This window comes from Amphiura filiformis, chromosome 13, assembly GCF_039555335.1.
Source record: "Amphiura filiformis chromosome 13, Afil_fr2py, whole genome shotgun sequence".
NCBI lineage: Eukaryota > Metazoa > Echinodermata > Ophiuroidea > Amphilepidida > Amphiuridae > Amphiura > Amphiura filiformis.
This window is the reverse complement of record NC_092640.1, coordinates 25,988,742-26,011,245: the sequence shown is the minus strand read 5'-3', so window position 1 is coordinate 26,011,245 and position 22,504 is coordinate 25,988,742. Positions and strand designations below refer to the sequence as shown.

At 36.5% G+C, this 22,504-nt stretch overlaps 1 protein-coding gene across 1 annotated transcript in view; it reads right to left on the bottom strand.

Annotated features, from left to right (window-relative positions):
- Positions 1–21,892, bottom strand: part of LOC140167532 (CD82 antigen-like) — a 22,479-nt gene extending 587 nt beyond the window's left edge. The window contains exons 1-5 of the mRNA XM_072190837.1: positions 21,801–21,892; positions 19,977–20,103; positions 18,964–19,176; positions 4,485–4,682; positions 3,516–3,671 (exon numbers count right to left, since the gene is read on the bottom strand). Coding sequence (XP_072046938.1) covers positions 3,516–3,671; positions 4,485–4,682; positions 18,964–19,176; positions 19,977–20,045 — 636 coding nt within the window. The 5' untranslated portion in view covers positions 20,046–20,103; positions 21,801–21,892. The remainder of the gene's footprint in view (positions 1–3,515; positions 3,672–4,484; positions 4,683–18,963; positions 19,177–19,976; positions 20,104–21,800) is intronic.
- Positions 21,893–22,504: the final 612 nt, after the last annotated feature.

Here is a 22,504-nt window from a genome sequence, read left to right as displayed (position 1 = left end):
CTGGAAGCCTCTGGCTATATAATGTTTATATAGGTTCTTGCAGATTCTTTCGTTTAGCAAAGATATCATCAAATTTGAATTTCGTTCTGGTATACCAAAACGAAATTACAACACATTGTCTGGAGCAGTCTACACAGCTATTGTCTACTAATGTTAATTCAATGCATTGAAATCGAATTGAATTGAAATGAATTTTAGGCGATTTTCATTTCAATGCATTGGAATTGAATTGGAATCGAAATGAGTGGGCTTGGGCATGAATTGAATTGGATTTTAATTGAAATCATCGTGAGCAATGAAGAATTGAATTGGATTGGAATTGAAATCATGTTGAGTGACGAAGAATGAAGTGGAATTGAAATGAAATTCAGCTTTGATTTCAATTCAGCATTTCAATTCACAAGCAGATGTCTGTGATTCCAGATCATTCCACATGTAAAAAGTGCCATTCCCCGTTCTGAATTCTGATACACTTCCAGGTCTATTCACACAAGAGACACAAAAATTTAGCATCAATAGATCACATAGAACGTCAAGTTCTGCTCCATTTAAACAAACTGTTTTCCCTAAACATGATAAATAAAAAGAAACAGTGGTCACCATAAACTGGTACAAAACATAAACATAAATTGTTACAAAACATATTGCAACCAAGTATTCTGTAAAGCTTTCATTTAAAAATGATAGCATAAAATACACATTGAAGAAAATTAAAAGTATATAAAAAATATGATATCATTTCTCATACACAGGTATAGTTAAACTTTTTTGAGAATTTTTTGCAGTTCTTCTTAATCTTTCTTTAAAAGAATATCTACTGTCTCTCTTGTCATGTGGAAAAATAATAGGTTCTATGTTCATAAAGACACTAATATCTTCTAATATGATGTAAATTGATTCTTATCATTTCCAATGCTTTAAATTGCTTGATATGATCGATAATGTGAGTATGAGATCCCCCCATTGCCAAAGATCTCAAACTTTTGGCACCAATCATAAAACCCCAAATTTGCTCAAGCTCCTAATTTTTATGCTCAAAAGTCATTGTACATTTGAACAAATTGTGAAATTTTGAATCAAATTGTGAGAAACCATTAAAGAAAATGCTTATATCTTTGACAGCTTTTTTCGCACTTTTTCAAAAGTACATGGATTTTGGATGTAAAATCTTAGGAGGAGCAGGAGACAAGTAGGGCTATCTAATAGTATCAAAACCTTGATTTTTGACATCTTTGAACGCACATCTTAAGTTTAGAAAATAATGTGCATGGTGGACAAAAAGTTAAGACAAATATTAGGATATTTAGGAAGTGATTCACCTAAGAACTAAGAAGTTCCAAAGTTTCATAAAATAGGACCCAGAGGTCAAGGATCATTCGCATTGTTTGAATGTGAAAAGTGAGTTAACATAACAATAAAGTATCGTCTGTTGAAATGCTTTTTGTGAAAAAAAATAAAAAAAGTAATGTATATACATGTACTTGATTTTGACTTTGTGTTGCTGACTCAAATCCAGTGTTATAAAATTGGTAGTAAAATTCAAAACATGCACTACAAAAACAGTGTCTAGATATTAAACACCATTCTAGATACAATCTTGTCCTCAATTTGTCAACATTTTTAGTAATTTGATGCCTTGTGTTAAGATATTAAACACTTGATGTTTTGAAGTTTGACATTTGTGTTTAGATGTTACGTGTGTTTACAAATCGAGGACAAAAAAGAATTCAATCTCTAGACACACTTTTGCAGTGTGACTTTGGTCAATTAACACAAACTGCAACTGTATTGGAATTGAATTGGAATTGAAATGAATGCTTAGAATTGAATTGAAATAGATTTGCTGTTAATTTCACTGCATTGGATTGGAATTGAAATGATTTTGAAAATAAAAATTGAATTGGAATCGAATTGAATTAATTCTAAAGCAAGGTGGATTGAATCGAATTGAAATCAATTTTCCGGTGTAGAAATAATTTGAATCGAATTGAAATCAACGGAGTGAAATAACAATATTGTCTACGCAGCTATTGTCTACACAGCTATAGGTTTTTACACATAATCATGCATAACTCGCAAACGCAAAATCGGAATGAACTGAAATTTTGGGAATAAGCTTTTTTCGTGGATATCTATTGATAAATGTCATAAAAAGAGGATGATAGGATCACGAAATACTCCTTTAACCTTCGAATACCAAAAACGCCAAATTTAGGTCTCCATTGTGACAATCCAATGTGGTGTATTTCCCATAGCGTTATTTGGAATCCGAAGTTCCTATAGTGTTTAAATTCCATAAAATAAACATAGGATCTCTAACAGCATAACTCCTCAAGACTCCGAACCTTACCCCAATGTTTATACATTTACAAAATGACCAACCTTCGAATGAATTCGATACAAAAACTCATACTACACAACTTGAAGTTGATTTTTGAGTTATAATTGTTGAAATAGAACTATGTCCTTGGGAATGAGACAGTTTTCATCATAAAATTAGTACACTTCAGGAATGCATGCATCACCATGATCGCCATTCAGTGCACAAACCATCCTTCCTCTATCATTGACTATTAAATGGTCTATGCCTCTATCAAGGTCTTATCAGGATAATCAGGAATCAGGGCAGGCTCCTTTCCAGGCGCGAAGCAAGGTGACAAAAAATGGGGCGGCCAAAGCTACGGAAAGCGGAGTGAGTGGAGTGAGTGAAGCGAACGGAGCGTCTCACGAAGCTGTTGGGTTTAGGCCAATTCTAGAATCTAGATGTCTAGGAACCCGTCATGGTACCGAGTACCGACCGATATTGTGTTAAACAAGAGGTGACCGCCGTAAGGACAGTCTGGGGCAATGTTTTCATGATTTCATCAGCCCTCCCTCTACTATCATCATTCATCACCATCATTTTGTAGAAAGAGATTTGATTAGCTTTGATTTGATTTTTTTTTCTCTTCTCCTGTCCTCGCCTCTCTCCTCTCCACTCTTTCCATGGTTGCCTCGCTTGCGACGCGCCTGCTCCCTTCCTTCACTGCTGGGTACTCCACATATTGAGGACAAAGCTCAAAATACTGTTGAATATAATTCGTTATGAATGCGACAGACGGCCGAATCCGGATTCGGCTTTTGGTAAATTCATGTTACGCGTGCCTTATTTTTGAATTAGAGAACAAGGGATCAATGCTATACCTATAGAGGGCAGCATATCGATTTTTTAACAGTTACTGTCGTTAACCGTACTGCGATGCACCGTCAGCTAACCCTGCATGCCGCCCTCTTTTGATTACTTATAATGCTGTTATCATCTGATCTCCGGTAAAAAATTGATATGCTGCCCTCTATTATTTATAGCATTGATCCCTTGTTCTCTAATTCAAATGTAATGCATGTGTAAAATGAATTTACCAAAAGCCGAATCCGGATTCGGCCGTCTGCCGAATTCATAACGATATCATGTATAATGGGATTGTTGAACTGTATCGTTGGGAATGAGACCGTGTTGGCTCTTATTGTCTACTTACATTAGGGTATGCATTATTTCCTGGTACAAAAACTATCATGCCTGTGTCAGGGTCTTCTACTTGTTCTCTAGGCCTACGGCAGGAATCAGGATAATTTCCCTGCACGTTAGGATTATTAGCATAATCTCCTTGTCCATCTACACCACAACATTCCAACTGTAAAAGAAACAAAGAACATCATTTGAAAATAATTATTTAAATGTAGACTGTACGTAATTTATGCATTGTGTTTCCTATTCTCTACATATTGTGACATTTATCAAGGGAATGAGTCACATGTCGGCCCTGGTCAACTGAGCCCGGATGTCGCCAATCATCATTTTTGAGATATTCAACCAAAATATTCTGCTTGAAATTAGCTTTAAAATGATGTATATCATGTCTATAGTACTTGACATTTAAGTAGTGAAAAATCAATAAAACAGTCAATAAATCCTTTCTTTCCTATTGTTTATTGTTAAGTTCGATGGAGCATATCTCAATAGTGGCACTGGCGACATCCGGCTCAGTTGTGGCGAGAGTCACAAAAATGAGTTTTACACAGGTTTCTAAAGAGGACATCTAGAGCTTTCAGAAACTGAAAACCCCATGTTGATACGACTTTTCTTTGTGAAGTTACGTCAGTTTATCAATCGCTGAAAACAAAAGAATTTTAACACTTTCTTTGCCAATATCTCAAAATCAATATTAGCGACATCCGACCCATTTCCCTTGATCGTGTTTTATAATGTTATAAATGAAATATTAGGCTATTCCAGTTGAAATACATACACCCCCAATGGAAGACATGACTCTAATCTTCCACACAGGGAGTGTGAGTTTCAAATGGGGTTATCTAAAATGGGTGTCTCCATTTGATATTCGCACTCCCAGTTTGGCAGATTAAGGTTATGTCTTCCATAGAGGGTGTATGTATTTCAACTGGAATAGCCTATAATTTGGTTAGAGCGAGCATCTCTACCACATTACCGTTTGTTGGATGACATCCCATCCTTTAGTAGCAAGCTTTGATGCCTCATCTGCGGCTGCTGTCTTGTTGCCGTAGTCCATTTCCAAAAAGTCTTTGCCTTCCTTATCCAAGAATGATGTGATTTCATTGCTGTAGATAGCGGCTAAGATGCCAGCAGCGAGTTGTACAGCGATGATGATGACCAAGAACATGAGATACTGGAATGGACCAAAACAAAATACCACAATTATTACCAGAGTTCTCTTAGCAAATCCAGGTACTCACAATTAGTAGTGACGTTTCGCAACCTTACTGGCTGGTTGCTTCTTCTTGACTGAGCTGTATCCAGTACTAGCATTTGCTGTCTTAGCTGTAGTGTTGCCAGTTGATTTTTCCTGGATAAGCTGGTTGTATGCTAAATACAAGTCTGAACTTGTGCGTATCCTCACCAGACTTTAACAAGAAAACAAGATCACGCAGACAGACTATCAGTACTTATATCCGACTTCTGAAAGTATTCCTCGGATGTATTGTACCCCAAAAATGCACAAGCCAAGAACCCCCCTTAAGACCCATTGTAGACTATACAGGTTCTATAGGGTATGCTACATCAAGATCATTAGCAGATATTTTAGGACCACTGATAGGAAACACTGAACACTATTTGAACAATTCTGCTCAGCTGGCCGAAGATCTGTCAGAAGTCATGATTGAGGAAGACGACATGTTCATCTCGCATGACGTAGTTTCCTTATTTACAAAATATACACCCATAGACAAAGCACTTGAAGTTATCAGAGATCGACTTGCAGAGGACAAGACTTTAAAAAAGCGGACACTTCTTAGCGTAGATGACATCATGGAACTCCTGAAATTCATTTTAACAACGACATATTTTACTTTCAAAGGACAAATATACCAACAACTTTTTGGAGCAGCGATGGGAAGCCCCGTGTCTCCAATAGTGGCCAATTTCTTCATGGAATTTCTGGAACAATCTGCCATTGCCACCGCTCCCATTGAATGCCAGCCTTCCCTTTGGAAAGGATATGTAGATGACATTTTGGAGATTATTCGTAAAGGAAGTGCCGACAAGCTGACTGACCATCTAAATCAGGTAGATAGAACAGGGAATATCAAGTTCACTTATGAAACAGAGGAGGAGGGAAAGATTCCCTTTTTTATTCCCACTCTTATCATAAGAAAAGCCGATGGATCGGTCAAACTGTTGGTGTACAAGAAGAAAACACACACCAATCAATACCTCAATTTTCAATCCCATCACCCACTTCATCATAAGCTAGGGGTCATCAGAACCCTATTAGACAGAGCAGATCGTATTGTTACCGAGCAAGAAGATAGAGCGAAAGAGGAGGAGCACATCAAGCAGGCACTCAGCAAATGTGGATATCCAGACTGGTCTTTTGAGAGAGTCAAACAGCAGCGCACCAACAAAACCGTTAAATCGAAACCAAAGAAGAACTCGGACGATACAAAATCTCGGGGTATGGTAGTCATTCCATACGTGCAGGGTATCTCAGAGAAAGTCCAGCGGATTTTTAAGAAACACGGTGTCTCTGCAGCAGTTAAAGGCCCTTTCAGTGATTTCACAGGAACATTAAAAAAAATGGAAATTTGTCAGAGTTGCTTAGAAATAAAGATTAAGTCTACAGAATTTCATTAAACCACTTTTCCCTGAATACATCGACAAATTAGTCAAAAACAGAAGTTTTAGAAAGGTTTTCTACTTCAACTCAGATCGACTCGAGATTTTCGTACAGTGCGCCACCAATCGACTGGAAAAACTTCCTAGTCCAGTGTTTCTAACACGGGGGAAGTAGAGTCTAAATTGATTTAAAACAGACGCTTAATTTTTGTAGTAGAAAACAAAATAAGCAATTAAAGGTCACCGAGGCAAACTAACGGTCAATTCAAATATGAAAAACAGTTAAAATTTTGTATTTTGTTTAAAATAGTAGCTACTGATGTAATAAGTAGTAGAAACAATACGCAACGCGTGTTGGTACGTGGAGAGTGAGCTTCTTTCGATCTCGAGTCGGACTTTTGTACTGTCAGTATCAAAAGTCCAGAATCATGCAAATGCTTTATTTTGTCTAAAATACACGGCTTTCGACCGAACCACTAGCAGGCTATGTTAGCACATCTATGCCAATTACAAAGGTACCAAAATCTGAATTTTGATGATTTTACGATCGTCCGGATGAGCAAATCACTGAATGGGCCTTTAAGCCACACACCACATTGAGGAACATGTTAGTTCACCCTAAAGATAAAAGGGACATAAGTGAAACATCAGGATGTGTGTATGAAATTCCATGTCGCAACTGCACCCACACATATGTTGGGGAAACAGGAAGACAGTTTGGAACTATAATGAAAGAACATCAGAAAGAAGCAGATAAAATCAGTCAAAGGACATGCACCAGAGCCGTCCGGTTATCATCGGTTTCAGAACATGCCATTTCAGATCACGTTGCAGAACACAATCACATCATAGACTGGGAGGGGCCAAAATTCTTCATCGGGAAAGTGATAAGTTTCCAAGATGGATAAGAGAATCAATCTGGATCAGGAGGCGCAACGAGCAAGCTATGAACAATGAGGGGGCGCAGCTTATTTTCTCAGTCATGCATACAACCAGCTTATCCAGGAAAAATCAACTGGCAACACTACAGCTAAGACAGCAAGTGCTAGTACTGGATACAGCTCAGTCAAGAAGAAGCAACCAGCCAGTAATGGTAAGGTTGCGAAACGTCACTACTAAATGTGAGTACCTGGATTTGCTAAGAGAACTCTAGTAATAATTTATATAGACAATCCTGATGAATCTCTTCAATAAAATACTACAATTCGTTGTATTTTTAGGATATGGAGCATTTTAGTGTCAAATCATAATTATGGCTGTAAATAATCCATAAACACTACGGTTAATGGTTTTTTCCCCCAACTTTTGCCAAACATACACACCTCGTCCAATCATGCCAATAGGAAAGTGAAAACTCACACCCCACTTCAATTTAAAGTACAAATATCTCCAATACATAAACACATAAACATAATAGGCCACGACCCATACATTCCCATAACATCAACATCGACCATTCTCTCGGTCGGGATTGTGAGTTGTTCCATCTATTGCACTTACCCACTTCTCACGTCTGTCAAAGGGGACACCCTCGCGAAATCCCTATTGGTTTGTACAGGGCCTTTTAGTTCTTCAGCACAGAAAATACCAATTTGCCTTGTCTTTGATCATGTTCATAACTATTTAAATTTGATAAGAAATCGAACCTTTGTGGAATTGTTTCATCAAACAGGTATTTATTCTATGGCGTGTTTTGCGATTTCCCCCATTGAGTGCAATGGTAAGAAAAGCGATCTATTGCAAGTGACGTCATTTATGCCGACCAACAGAATCACATCTCAATCATTAATGGTATTCGATACATGTACTCTAACATGTACTGGTTTAAACTCCATTGCTAAATATAGATATGGGCAACTGGCCACATGAATATTGTTGATGTTTTATTCATCAGGGCTGTCAACTTTTTTGGAATTGCTTGGCGTGCCGGGTTGGCGTGAGACACTAGAGAGATTGCGAAATTTACGTGAAACGTGATACGGGAACGCCAACGGCAAGCTACATTAGTCGAAAATCGGTTAGTATGCCCTCTAGAGGGTGAAATCTATTGTGAATTGGTCAATCGTGGAATTACCGTAAGGCGATTATTTTGCGGTTGGTAGCAAAAAATGACGTTCCAAAATGACAAAAAAACGCATTATAAAATGTAGTAAATTGTTTGTCGTGTTATGAAGCAAATCAAAGTATCCAAATAGAACAAGTAGAGTCCGACATGTAATATAATCCATTTTGGGGGTTACAATTTGACCTAGTATAGACAAGAAGAAGTGACTAAATTTAGATTTATTTTGGCGCGAATTCGAACGGGAAGATTGCCTGTTCATTTGTGTGTGGAAAATGCCGTCCAGAAATCAGCTTGCGAAGAGGCGTTTTAGGCAAGATCGTGACGTCTTACGACATAATGCGGCAGAATTGTCTGTTTGGGACGGGTGACAGCAGTTCGTGCAACGTCATTTTTCGCCATTGCTATTTCGTTGCATTAAACAACTGTCAAAGTGTTTTGCTTATGGATAATATTCAGCAAACACCAAAATGTTTTAAAAACATAATAATGCATTATGTTTTTGGTTTTAGTTTAAACAGTTTGATGACATATCAATATCGGTTTATATAAAAATCATGAAAACTCTTTTTTTTAAACGTCTTATACTGAAAAAATAATACAACAACATTTTAAACCAAAATTCAAAATGTTATAGTAAAATATCGTTAGGCAAACATTTTATGTACTTAAGTCTATTGTGTTAGAATGTTTTCCAACAAGTTTTGAACAAAATGTTTTTGAATGTTAAAACCTTTTATACCCTATTGACCCCACATACCCTTTAACCCGACATTTAACGTGTTCTGTAATATATTTGTGTTTACTGGGTAGTAATCGAACTAGGCACATTAGATTATCTATTTTCATTTTGCTTTAAAAAGTAAACAGGGTACTATTTATATGATAGTGGCGTTTGTTTCTTTTTATTCGAACTAGCGATCACCGTCTTTCGCGGTCAGAGTCTTTCGCGGTTTGTAAATTTTGTATATTTTGTATATTTTGTGTACATGTAAATGTTTTATTTAATGTAATTAATGGTATAAGAGGAGATCATCATTTAGAAATATAATATTTAGTATCCTTTCCATATAAATCAATGGCTTGAAATTGCAATTACAGCCTGTCTCAAAAAAAATTGTGCAAGTGAAAAGCGCCCTCTTTGGCAATTAGAAAATACCGTTGTGACGAAATGCTTACATCAACGTCACGGGCGTAGTCTTAGCTCTCAAATGCCGTTTGTTCTGTTCAATTTGCTTATTTCAATTTCGAGAAATGTTTATTTAACAACGAAAGGGTAAAATCACAATAGTGCCACTTTTACTAGGGAAGAGAGCTGTACATGTAAATCAAGTATAGCTGATGTTGATGCGTCTAATGCACTCCCCCTTTCGGGGCGCATGCATTAGACGCATCATTATCAGCACGCGTGCATTATTTTGTCTAATATCTCTCCCAACAAGTAATACGCGTTCATTTAAACCTATAACATGTATAAGTGCGCAATATTTGTTTGTCTTTTAACATGTCTAGAGAACAGTATTTACCATGATAAAATCATTGTCATGCACATGCAGAACAGCAGAATGTGAAATCCATTTTTACAGCAGAATGTGAAATATTTATTTATCTTTTAATCTGTTTTAAGTGGAAAAAGAGCATGATAAAACAGTAAAAACAGTCAAAAATATTTTGTATTGTGTAATTGATGCATTCTTTTGATTTCACGAAGGAACTCTTGATAAACTTGATGCTATCACTGTTACATTTACTGTTACTGTTACTGTTAAAAGTGGCACAATTGTGATTTTACCCTTTCGTCTTTAACTAAACATATCTCGAGATTTAAACAAGCAAATTGAACAGAACAAACGGCATTCGAGAGCTAAGACTACATCCCTGACGTTGGTTTAAGCATTATTTCACAACGGTATTTTCTAATTGCCAGAGAGGGCGCTTTTCACTTGCACAATTTTTTTTGAGACAGGCTGTAGATCGTGAACCGTCTTCTTGCCACCATATCATATCCACCGTGAGAAGTCTTGCCCCTGTTTGATGCTGGCTGCCCTGATATTTAAGATTTCAATGCATTTACAGTACTTTTTAGCCCATTTTGGACAATTTTGTTGTACCTTTTAGCCCATTTTTTACCATTGTCGTCCAAGCTTGCCCCCTCTCCCCACCTTGAAATGTACCTTGCTGCCCCCTGCAAAAGTCCCGGCTACATCACTGAGCAGATGAACACAATTTTATTCACTTCCCTCTTGGCCCCCTGTGGTATGCTGGCTGACCTGATATTTAAGATTTGTATGCACCTACTTGTTGTACTTTTTATTTGTTAGCCCATTTTGGATAAATTAGTTGTACTTTTTACTTTTTAGCCCATTTGTGACAATTTCTCCCCTCCCCCCATTTCCTTACACTCTGTTTCATATAAAGTTATGATAATACATTGCTGATAACATATAGCATTACCACAAAGAGCAGAGTAATTAGGCCTACTCATGGTAAATAAAATTCAGTGGTTTGAAAGGCAAATAGGAAATTGGACCATGTTATAATTAGCACAATAACTATTATAATACCCTGCTCACTTTGCTACACCAACAGCCCCTAATAGGTATGAGATGTTCATGATGGCAATCTTGACCTACAAAAAGGACATTATGAGATGTTGACAATCTTCCAAAAAGGACACTTCATCCTTTTGAGTAAATGTTGACTTTATTGATGTGTGACTAATTAGGTGTTCATACACAGTCCCTGGTATTATATAATACTGTGTGACTGTATTCCAGACTGAAGTCTCATAGCCGCATAGAGTCTGAACCAAGACTACATGTAAAAGCTCATGGTGGCGTGGCGCTATGCTGAGACAAATATAATTATGTAGTAGATATTAAAAGGGTGAGAAACAGGCCATTATCAGAAATAATGGGCGTGTTGTTCATGACTGGTGAGATGTTAGTTGGTTTGAGGTTGAGACCCCGCACACCGACACCGCCTGGCTAATAATTATTTGGTGCAGAAGGGATCTAAAATGAATATCTTACATATACGGGATCGATAAATTGTTTGCATCAAAATTGCTATATAATTGTTTTTGATATCAGACGAAAATCTTCTGATACCGGGTTAGAAAATGATGAATATCTGCCGTCTGATGATTTTTTCTCAAGTAAACCAGATTTGGTCTCACCTAAACTTGGAAATACGTTTTGAACAGATATGATATTTTCGCTAGAATGCGCTTTGAAAATTGGCCGTGCGCTTTGAACTCAAAATTTGACCATTTTATATTGCGTTGGTCCTGTTATGGATCAGAGTGCAGCGTGAATTAAATGTAAAGCTGCTAAACTCACTAAGAAAAAACAACAATGAAGAAAAGAAAATAAAAAAGTCGATGACCATTGACCTCAATGGGGTATAAGACCTTGAAGTTAATCACGCACAACCAAGATCGATTACCCGGCTATTGTGAGTAGCCTTAGTTATGTCCCTCGACTAATTATTAGTTTCCAAAAGAGCTTTAAAGGTTTGAAGACAAATGGGTAATCGTGGCTGTGGATTTAACCTACCATGGCGATTCCTGCCATGAAGATATTGGCGTCGAAGACACTGTGCCCCGATATGGGTCGAAACCTCAAACCAACTTTTAACATTTTTGAGTCGGCTTTTGCATGAACAAGAACGCCCATTATTTCTGATAATAGTCTATTTTTGAACCGTTTATTCTTACAATATACACGAGCAAAATTAAATTGATTTTGCACAAAATATGTCATATATAATTGTTTAAAAAACGACTGGGGGCCATGGTCATTGACAAGGGGTATCATCGTTACTATACATGGAAACGTTGTTTCAAAAAGCACCCTAAACAAGATATGTTGCTTGACTGAAAATACATCCCTAAACAAGTATAACAAGTGATACAAATATCCTACCCTAAACAAGTATTGGCGTTTTTAATAGCAAGTAAAACTTATTTATTTATTTTATTTATTTGGTATAGTAATATTTCGACAGGCCTAAGCAAGTAATAGGCCTTGATTATTACTTGAAGCTCCATTTTCATTGATTTCTAGTTTATAATAGTAACTCAGGGCAGAATATAGAGCTATTTTAAAATTATAAAATAAACGTTACATTATTTTAAGCTGATTTATAGTATCAGAGAGCCTAAGAGGAATTAAATGAAAAGAACATTTACTAAACTCTAACTAAGAAAAAACAACAATGAAGAAAAGTGGCTGTGAGTTAAAAGAAGTCAAGAAATGTTTTCATTTTTTACACCTTATTAAAGTTTCGACAATTTATTCTCCATCCTCCAAATATTATTATAGACCTACAAATCATGTTTCAAAGTGAGACAAAAATCATAAAATAGTGGTCAGATTTTTTTTATGACCTAGGCTTTTAATTGCGAAAAGATGAAAAGTGCATAATATTAATAATTTATTTTAAAAGCTTAAAATGACAACAATTAAGGCCTACTTCTGGAAGGAATCGGATGAATGATAGTGGTATTATTTCATAAGTTGAATAAAGTATTAGGATGAAAATAAGTCGGTAAATAGCAACTGAGATGCATGGTGCTCAATCAGTTCAGCCAAGACTTGCAGGATTCGTGTATGACTGCCGAATTTGTTACCAATCCAAAAACGTATTTTAATTCTGCACCATATCCATCTTTAATATTCATTTGATGTTTTCACAATTTATTCAAAAGTTTAAAATTTGTTTTTTAAATAAAATCAAGATCACTTATTGTGACAAAATTCTGACAAAAATATGATGCTTTTGACGATAATAACATGCACGTTTTTATTTATTTATTTTGTGGATAACAGGTCAAGTCAATCAATCCTCTACCGTAGATATTTGTGGTTAAATAATTGTATACAACATGAAAATTAGCTTGAAAATCTTTATTTTTATCCATAATACAAGATAGAAAATTCAAATAATAGTAAAAATATTTTTAAATGAAATATGAGAAACTTTGGACTTTATAAAGGAGAATTGAAACTCTTAAAATCAGAGTATACACGTGCTGTGCATGTACATTGTACATGTACTGCATGTGTACATCACCATTGAATGTTGTAGAGTTGTGTAGCATTGAATGGGTTAATGGAAAAATATTAACAGGGCCAGCTGGACGAAGTCGGCAATCTTTATGGACTTAAAGAAGAGACTAAACAGAGAACTACACAGTCAAGTCTAGGGATAAACATGAAGGACATGAAACTTATGAAGGACTGGAGTCTGGACGGACCCTAAATACGTAAATCTGTTGTGAAAAAGATACCCTTTTCTCTAATTTCCATGTTTTTGACACCCTATTCACGATACGTACGTACAGTGCCTGATCGTGAAAAAAGACCCTTTTACGTGATTTTTGGCCACGCATGATACCCCCTTGTCAATGACCAGTGCCCCCCGGGTTTAAAAATAAGTTTAATGCCAAACTTTACTTTCTTGAATTAAAAACACTAACACCTCAGACGCCAGCATTATCAAATCAATAATAGTTATTGATCTTAAGGGATCCAAAATGAGCGTTTATTGCGTTTCGACAGTATTTTTTGTGGGACATGAGAGCACCTCAGACCTATCGAATTGCATTCTGAATACGAAGCATGTCTTTCTGATATCAAATAATTTTCTTTCTTTTTAAATCACAATATAATACAAATTTTATGACAAATTATAAAAATTTGATATTTTTCAAATTTTGATATATAACAGTCCTCGAAGTAAATTATATAAATCTAATGATATATTCTTAAAGTGTATGCAGCAGGGAGGAAAAGCCGACGGTCAATTGAAAATTTTGACCTTTCATATTGAAGATATGGATTTTTTACCAAAAAGACCTAATTTTTTTTTGGTGTTTTTGAAAAAAAAATCCATATCTTCAATACGAAAGGTCAAAATTTTCAATTGATCGTCGGCTTTTCATTCCACCTACATACACTTTAAGTATAAATCATCAGATTTATAAAGTTTACTTCAAGTACTGTTAAATATCAAAATATCAATTTTAATGATTTGCCATAAAATGTGTATCAAATTGCGAATTTCAAAAATCAAAATTATTTGATATCAGAATGACATTCTTCGTATTCAGAATGCAATTCGATATGTCTGATGTGCTCTAATGTCCCAAAATAAATACTGTCCAAACGTTCATACCCCAGCCCTTAATTTACATCTGTATTTGAAGTGGTTTGGTAGGTTATTAATCCGCTGGAGTGTATTCACCCCGCGTGACCATTGTTATTCAAATGATTAATGAATAATGCAAACAGTTGTCAACGTTTGTTCTACGGTTTCAACACCATGAAATTTATATCTTAGAAAAATGTGATTAACCAGATATTTGAAACACCAAGTAACGTAGTGACCAATGGTGCTCCCCATTATGGGTAGGTCACAGCAAGGGGGTGACACTAAATTCACGGTTGTTCTATTAGCAACGCAAAATCTATGAACAATTCAGCTGGTTTACTAGCTAGAAAGTGAGGCCAGTTATCGATCCGTTATAGCTCGTTATGAATAATTAATGTTCGACCCCTTGGATCATGTTAATTGAGTTTGGCAAACAACAACGTTGTTAGTTTTGCCTGTTCAATGAGAGTATAGCGCGCCCCCAATACATCTGGGCACAAGCCAGGCGAAAACGATCCAGTTTAATGAAATGGCGGACGGGTATTCCCATCAGGCACCAGTGATATGTTTTTTCAAAGAAAGTCTACTAATTTAATATGAAATGACATTTTGCAATAGCAAAGTCAAAATTAGGACTTGCTGTCAATAATATGAAGGAAATATGTGACAGAGGCAAGGTGTGAAATACAAGTAGTATTTAAGTTATAATAACCTTTGATACCCGACCTGACCTTCCATCATGGCGCCCTATTCGTCTGAGAACAGGTTATTGGCGAGTTAAAAAATGGGCGAGTTAGAAAAAGGCGAGTTAAAATGGCGAGTTACCCCCTGCAGTGTTTTCCGGAAAGTCCACGTGGCGAGTTAAAATGGCGAGTTACCCCCTGCAGTGTTTTCCGGAAAGTCCACGTGGCGAGTTAAAATGGCGAGTTACCCCCTGCAGTGTTTTCCGGAAAGTCCACACGGCGAGTTGTGAATTTCCAGAAAGTCCACGCGGCGAGTTGTGAATTTCCGGAAAGTCCAAGCGGCGAGTTGTGAATTTCCGGAAAGTCCATGTGGCGAGTTGTGAATTTCCGGAAAGTCCATGTGGCGAGTTGCGAATTTCCAGAAAGTCCACGTGGCGAGTTGTGAATTTCCGAAAAGTCCAAGATTTTGAACCAAAAATGCAGTTTTGGTCAAAATTCAAAAAATGATTATTTAAAAAAATTGATACCATTAATGTATTCTTTGACTCATGTCCGTTCCATATTATACTTTATCATATAAATAGATATCAGCCTTGATTTTAAATACTGCAATCAATAGTTATTACAAATACCATTAATACTGTACAAATTTGCCTAGGCATTATGTGTTTTGACTTTGGCACATACAATTTGATTTTTTTTTTTCTGTGTGTGCAGTATGTCCTAACTAGTTTTTGATGGTAAAAACAAAAGGATTTCAGTATCAGTAGAATGCACAGTGACCGCCACTGATGTTGATGAAAATCTATTTATATGATTTTTTATTTCAAGAGTAGTGAGATATGATTAGGTTTCTTTTATATTAGTGGTTGCTTGCTTATCACATTTTGTTTATATTTTTCATGGTACATAAAATAGTTGAGTAATCAATCAATTAACTGATTATGTGTTGTGCCCCTTTGTGTTGTGTTTTTTTAAAAAAAGTGTTTAAAAAAGTTTTAATAGACTTTTATTTGTATAACTTTTTCGGATTTTATTTATACTAGAAGAAGAGGGCAGCCTATGCACAGGCGAGAGTAGCACTGCCTCTATATCATTGCAAGCCCGAGAGAAATATATATGATAAATGGAAACTGATTTTGCTGATTTTGGACTAGCAGCTTTAAAAAAAAAAACAGTACTTAATACACTGTGACATTTTAAATTCACTGTTGGGACTTCGTCATAGTGTTACTGTAACTCGCCACTGGGACTTCATAGTGTTGCTGTAACTCGCCACCGGGACTTCATAGTGTTACTGTAACTCGCCACTGGGACTTCATAGTGTTGCTGTAACTCGCCACCGGGACTTCATAGTTGTTACTGTAACTCGCCACTGGGACTTCATAGTGTTACCCATGGGAATATCTAAAAATAGCCTGACTCTGTGGGGGGTAACTCGCCTTTTTAACTCGCCTTTACCTAACTCGCCCATATTGTAACTCGCCTAAAACATGCTCTCTATTCGTCTTATGTATTTCTATTATGCTCTCAAGTAAAATAAAATACCAATATGCACTGAGCAGACAGAATGTTACTTGGCTCCCAGCATGAATTATTGATTTTATACGGAGGTAAAGAAATGCACAGTGTATGTGCAAGCCGTACAACAAAGGCAACAATACTCCAAATATTTACGGTAAATCTGAATAGTGGTCATATGTTGACATATCATGTGGTCGGGAAATCACGTGGCAACATTTTAAGATTTCAGGATTGTTTACTAGTTAATTGCCATTTGTACTCTTTATTAGGCAAAATAAAAAAATAAACATGTTTCACGTCCCCTCCTGCTTCCTTTTTTGAGGTTTCCTCAAATATATTTTTATTTTTGAAATTCAGTTATAACTTTTCAAAAAATATGTCTAGGAAGTTGGAATGCTTTCTATAGCCTTGTTAAGATACAAGAAACATTTTAGGAAGGTTTTGTGATCATTGGAGGGGGTGTAACTCTCAGAACAACAAATAAAAAAGGGCCTCCTTCTTTTGCCAGGCATACGCTAAAACATCTCTAAGTATGGGTATTTACACCAATTTTGCGATAAAAATAGAAAATAAAAAGCCCCTCCTCCTCCTTTTTTTTTCGAAAACCCGGACGTGAAACATGTTTTATTTTTTACTTGGCCTTATTTATCTTTGTTAATTAACATATATTTTAAATGCTGATAAATCGTGGTTGGCTGCCCATGATATCTGTTAAATGCAATGTTTGATGAATATAATTCTACCACGCAGAGGGGGTCACGCAACAGAATTTCACATCACCTGACTTTAGCTAGATTTCGAAGCTCTGCTGTTCAAATTCATGTAAATTTCAAAGTTTATAGGGGGGCCTACATTTAATATATTTAATATGATACTAATTTTTTGTTATAACCAACTGGTACACGAAATATACTAGCTTATTACCTATACAGAAAGGTGATTATCAGCCTCCACTCAGCAAATTGACATGCCCGGCATATGCAGCCATTCTCCGTCTGGATAACACGACTGTCGCCCTCAATACGTCTGGGCGCAAATTTAAATAACAATACGCTATTTACATATCAATGCGGCCTCATGCTAATTAATGCTGCCCCATCCAGGAGTTCATCTATGGTCACAGTAAGGCTTTGCACCCCAGCCTCTTGACTTGTAACGAGTCCCGCATGTCACTTTTTAGTTGCGAAGCTCCCCTGGTCGGGTAGTATCCCGGGGGTTCTTGCCTAGTAGCTAATTAGCATGGACCGTTGAGCGTTTTTGGGTTGGGCAAGGATAAAGACAGATTCCCTTCTAGAAACTAATGGCAAGTTTATACATGTACTGAGTATACATTCAACGAAACGATTACTTTTCATTTATGAGTATTACCTCGTTATTTTAATTTGCATAAATTTAATTATGTTTATTAATTGAGCACCAGTGGTGTTATATAAAATATTACTGTTAATGTTATACGGACTGCAGTAGCCCTCTATAATTTTCTCTTGCCACATAACATTTGCATTTAAATTGAGCTGTAAATGCGTTTGTTTTGTAAGTCTACCTGAGAACAGAAACGAACTCAGATTCTACATGTATGTTGTGATCCTTTCCATAGTGTTTCTAGAATGACCATGGTATTCCTTTTGTTTAGCTCGCAGCCCGAGACCGTTATCTTGAGCTATTGTGTTGATAATGGTCTCTGGGCAGCTAGCCACCTCCATTGCTCTAGGTAATGGTTGGGGCAGCGAACCTTAAACAAAAGAAATACAATGGATAATCTGTGAATAGAAAAGGGCTAGACGTATATCTAAAGCTAATGGAGGTGGCTAGCTGCCCAGAGACCATTATCAACACAATAGCTCAAGATAACGGTCTCGGGCAGCGAGCTGAACAAAAGGAATACAAGGACATTCTAGAAATACTATGGAAAGGATCACAACATACATGTAGAATCTGAGTTATTGTCTGTCCAATTAACTTAGACACCCAGTTTTTGTTACTTATTTGAAAAAATATCCACTTTCAAAGAAAGTCATGAAAGAAAAGTGTTAACATTCGCTGAGACCTAACGGGATTTTTGTGTTTCCAAAGTATTGAGTGAGAGTTTACCAGAAATTCTATTGAAATTGGAAGGTTTTTCTCAACACTTAAAAAATAATCCGGTAGAAGTTGGGTACCACTATTTTGGAAGGTCTCATTATACAGATTTGTAGGTGTTGTGATTTTGGATAGTGAATGGATGAATAGTAAATTAATTATACTCCTCACCAAAAACATTTTATAAAAATGAAAAATATAATTCAGTTCATAAAATGCAGACAGTTTCTAATTGGCATATTTATTCTTAGTGTATTAACTCAGTGATCTCAGCTGTCCTTCAACCAATTACAACAGACAATGCGATAGAACAAAAACAAATAACTTACCAATGCCAGAAGCCACGTAATCTCCAAGACGACACCCAAGCAGCCACATATTGCGATCAGGAATGCGACAGCACCAGCGCCAATGAACATGTACACAGTACTTCTGATGAATTCATTCTGATTGAATACTGCGGCTAACTCTTGGATTGGGATCCAGTTTGCAAGGCCAAAGTGGATTAGACATCCTACGACAATTAGGCCAAGACCACATAACTGGTGAAAACAACACGAGCAATTTAATATTTCGGGTTTATAGTGGGTGAAAACGATACGCACGGTTATTGGTTTATGTGTTGTTGGTGAACCATTCTTTTTTATTTGTTACATGTGGCCACAACCACATAAGTGGAGAAGAGAAAGCAAACATTAGAACACAAAAATCAAGGAGTTTATCACAAGTCTGCCATTTTTCCTTCAAAATTTTTAGCGATTTCCCTGAAAAGTTTTCCTCTAATGTTCTGTCATTAAAATTTGATATGTCTGCATTATAGAATAATGTTCATTGTTATATGACTTGGCATAATATTTTTGTTTAAATATAAATAGGGCCGACCAATGTAATTGACACAATACATTTGATCACAGATCCAGGATATGTGATTTGACCATGCATGGACTCAGAGGATGATTTAAGCACTTCCCAGCAAGTCTTGCGGTTAGCACAGCTGTGTGAGTGAACATGACACCAATGCCCGCCCACTGCATACACACGTGCATGGTTAAATTTGAATTTGGACAGATATATTTACAATAAAAACACCTTCAAAAAGTTGGTCGATTTCACATTTTATGTTATCTACAGAAGGTGTGAATTATCCGTCATGCATACATCACTTTAAATCTGAAATCGACCAAGTAATAATGACACACGGGCAATTCTAAAACAACATCTTTTGCACAGAGTTCAATGGGATTTGAAAAGTAAAGTGGCAGTTGAAACTCTAGTGATAACACGTTTACAGTGCATGATGGGGCTTCCTTAAATCATCCTCTGGCATGGACTGTAGACTTACTGCCAGGATGACGTTAATTATGATGAAAAAATATTTCAGACACTTCTTACAACAGTGGCTGTCCCCCATGGTCCTCTTCTACTGTTTATATATAGGCCTATATTGCAAGCTCAACAATCCAGTAAATCTGAAAAGACATCAAATAAAAATCCCTTTAAAAATGGATGTACCGGCACAAGATGAATAACATTAGATGAGTAACATTAGATTTCTTTTTATATGATAAAAATAATATTTTGTGTAAAAATTATGGTTGTTCGAACATTTTGGGTCAAAAAATCCATTTTGTAATCATTCCTGCACCTGAAGAATTTCTGGAGCAAATTCATCAGCGATTTTGCCAAATATATAGTCGATCTCAATATATTTTGCAAGTGCAATCTGGGATTATATGACATCAATGTAGATGATTATGTAGTTTTTAATGGTATTAACAAAGACCGTCCCACCACCAGATCTTCCTCTGATCCTTTGATGCTGGTAAATCAGCTTTCGAAAACTGAGTGCCACTAGATGGGCTTTTTTTCAGCTTATGGTGCTCATTTGGAACCAGCTCCCTAGTATTATCAGATCCACAAATTCTGTTGCTTCATTTAAGAAACAAGTTTTGGATTTTTACCAGTCCAAATTTGCTCGCACCTTTGATGCAACTTGTGTTTGCACTTGCAATGGACCTCTATAATGATAATTGTCCAAATTATTGCAGGCAAACGTAATTTAACCTGAGTTTTCTCCCTCTAATTTATGTTTCCCCTCCCTCCTTTTTTGGATTTAGTGGACGGTCTTAACTCCAGCCATTGGCCCTTTTTAGGTTAAAATTGCAAAAAATAATGTTAATTTGGTCAGAAACAAAAAAAATCTTTAAAATCTTTAATATCGGGGCGGCCACCTTCCCACGGGGGCTGCCCCTTTCATGTTTGGCAAAAGTTCATTCTACAAATTATATACTTTTAAAACTTGATTTATTGTTGTTAATGAGTTAAGTACGTTTTACAAAAGTGTTGTTGTTTCAGTCCTTTTTACAACATTTCTCAAGAACAACAGGACCTGCAAAAGTACTGATATCTATGATATTTGAATTCTTCTACACGCTCGCTATGAAATGGTTAATGCAATTTTTACTAAAGCTCACAGCCATTTACAAGATGCTACCAAATCGCACCAGTTTAAAATAGTTACTAACCTTAAAGGGAGTCTCCGGCAATCACAACATTATGCCTTATGTAAGAAAAATAATTATCAAGCACGAATCCCGTGGTTTTATTTAAAACAAACTCATAGTTACCATAAAACCGAATAAAAACATCCGTCTCTCAACACGCGATACTCCAAATTCCCGGGCGCCGAAATTGCCGAATGCAATGACGTCCCAGTAATACAACGAAGGCTGGCGACAATTAAACACAAATAACTATTACGTCATTGCACTTAGACAATTTCGGCGCGGGAATTTTGAATATCGCGTGTTGAGAGTCGACTGTTTTTATTCGTTTTTATGGTTAATGTGAGTTTGTTTTAAATAAAACCATGTGATTCATGCTTGATAATAATTTTTCTACCATACAATGGCATAATGTTAAGATTGCCGGAGACTCCCTTTAAGGTCCAAGTTAATCACAATCACTAACCTTTACGGTATTCCAAACAATATCAGTAAAACGTGATAACAGCCGATAAATCGATCGTAATTAGCTATCTTCGGAAGTCAGGTAATTTACGGCTAATATGATAACACTTTATGAAATTGGCAGAAAAACACAGAAACGTCATGACAGTTCGAACAACTACATTAACATGATTAAAGTCAAACCGAAATTTACTTACATATATCACGATCTGTTAGGTGAGTTTTCTTTCGAGTCTGTTTCCGTGATTGATTCTACCGTATTATTTACTATAGAGTTGCACGGTTCATCCCCGGGGGGGGGGGCACTCAACTTTTTTTTTGGTAAGGGTGTGCCACCGCCAGTTTCGAACTTGAGGGCTAAGGAACTGATCGGCAGGTCAAAAAGGGGGGTCTAGGGAACTGATCGGCCGGTCAAAAAGGGGGGTCTTGAGAACTATTTTACCGGCCATAAAGGGGGGTCTTGGGAACTGATCAGCCGCCAAAATCTGAAAAATCTCGGCAACTAAACCATGCAGGCCAAACCAGGGTTCAATTTTGTTGCGTTTTTGCCACAGATTTTTGAAAGAATCGATTTCACTTTGAATTGTGCATTAAATTATTAAATCAGGAAAACCATTAAATTTAATGCAAAATAGGTCTGGTTTGGCCTATTACGATGAAAATCTCAGCAAAACAAAACAGCATTCGAATCAAAATTACTAGACCCTGCAGACCTACAATCTATGCTATTAGCCTACTGATAATTATAGCAGGAGCTAGCAGCATTACATAAAAGCCCCCCATAAAAACAAACCCACAAGAATTTTTTTTTTCAGTGCCGAAAAGAAAAACATTTTGACTACATTGAACTGCATGAGATGATTGAGTGAAGTGTGCAGAATTTGACACCATTCCACTGGAC